General features: G+C 40.9%; 1 protein-coding gene across 2 annotated transcripts in view; it reads left to right on the plus strand.

The window, feature by feature from the left end:
* The window catches only part of LOC107591975 (tumor protein p53-inducible nuclear protein 1-like), a 6,872-nt gene that overhangs the window by 3,803 nt on the left and 2,231 nt on the right, over positions 1-838 (plus strand). The window contains exon 2 of one of the 2 annotated variants that reach the window (XM_016281279.1): positions 643-823. The exons of the other annotated variant lie outside the window; for it this stretch is intronic. Coding sequence (XP_016136765.1) covers positions 643-823 — 181 coding nt within the window. The remainder of the gene's footprint in view (positions 1-642; positions 824-838) is intronic. 2 annotated transcript variants of the gene reach the window in all.

The raw sequence follows: 838 nt of genomic DNA on the forward strand, positions 1-838 counted from the left end.
GTTTATACCATTTTTGGTTACCTGCCAGAAGCCACGAAGAGTACAAATAGAAGTGAAGTGAGGCTAAAATATTTACTATCTCGGTTTATGTCTAAATACATGAGTTGCTTTCGATAGAACTGGTTATACTTGAATTATATAGATGCAGATATTTCAAACGTTTCCATAATGTTCAGATGTTTTCAGTATTAACCAGTGATGAACTATGGTTTCTCAGCATTCCAAGTTTGTATGATGTTCTGCTCCCTGCATATGACTTGGCTGAAATATAGTACTTCTACAATGTCAATGGGATTTTCCCCTCATTGTATTGTCTGCCAGACTCTGATTGCTTCAAAAAGTTTGAAGTCACCATGAATAAATATTCAAATATTATTTTTTTAAAGGAATATTGTGGTATTGTGCCCTCACCACTGTTTTTTCTTGCTCAAGAAGCCGTTTCACTCGGATAGACAAAATCTATCACAATTTCCATTTCATGCTGAATTTTGGGTTTCATGAATAGTGTGAACAGTGCAAAACAAGTTAAACACTGACATTAAACGTAATAGACACAAGTTTGTTCAAATCCTGTGAACTGATTACTATAGGAAAACTGCCATTTTACTGTAGTAACATCCTCTCTGCTCTCTGCTCCTGTAGCGAAGGCCTGCTCCGGTGCATGTGGAGATGATCTGGTGGAGGTGTGCTCTGGCGATGTCGCTCCCCTGGACTGTCCCGTGCGCTGCTCCTCCTGTTCCTCTCTGGATTCGGCGGCAGACACTGACGCAGAGGATGGCAACTTCTTACATCTAGAGGCGACATGCGGGCTAGAAGAAAGCTGGTTCATCACCCCTCC

The sequence above is a fragment of the Sinocyclocheilus grahami genome, unplaced genomic scaffold (assembly GCF_001515645.1).
Source record: "Sinocyclocheilus grahami isolate Dianchi unplaced genomic scaffold, SAMN03320097.WGS_v1.1 scaffold9.1, whole genome shotgun sequence".
Lineage (NCBI taxonomy): Eukaryota > Metazoa > Chordata > Actinopteri > Cypriniformes > Cyprinidae > Sinocyclocheilus > Sinocyclocheilus grahami.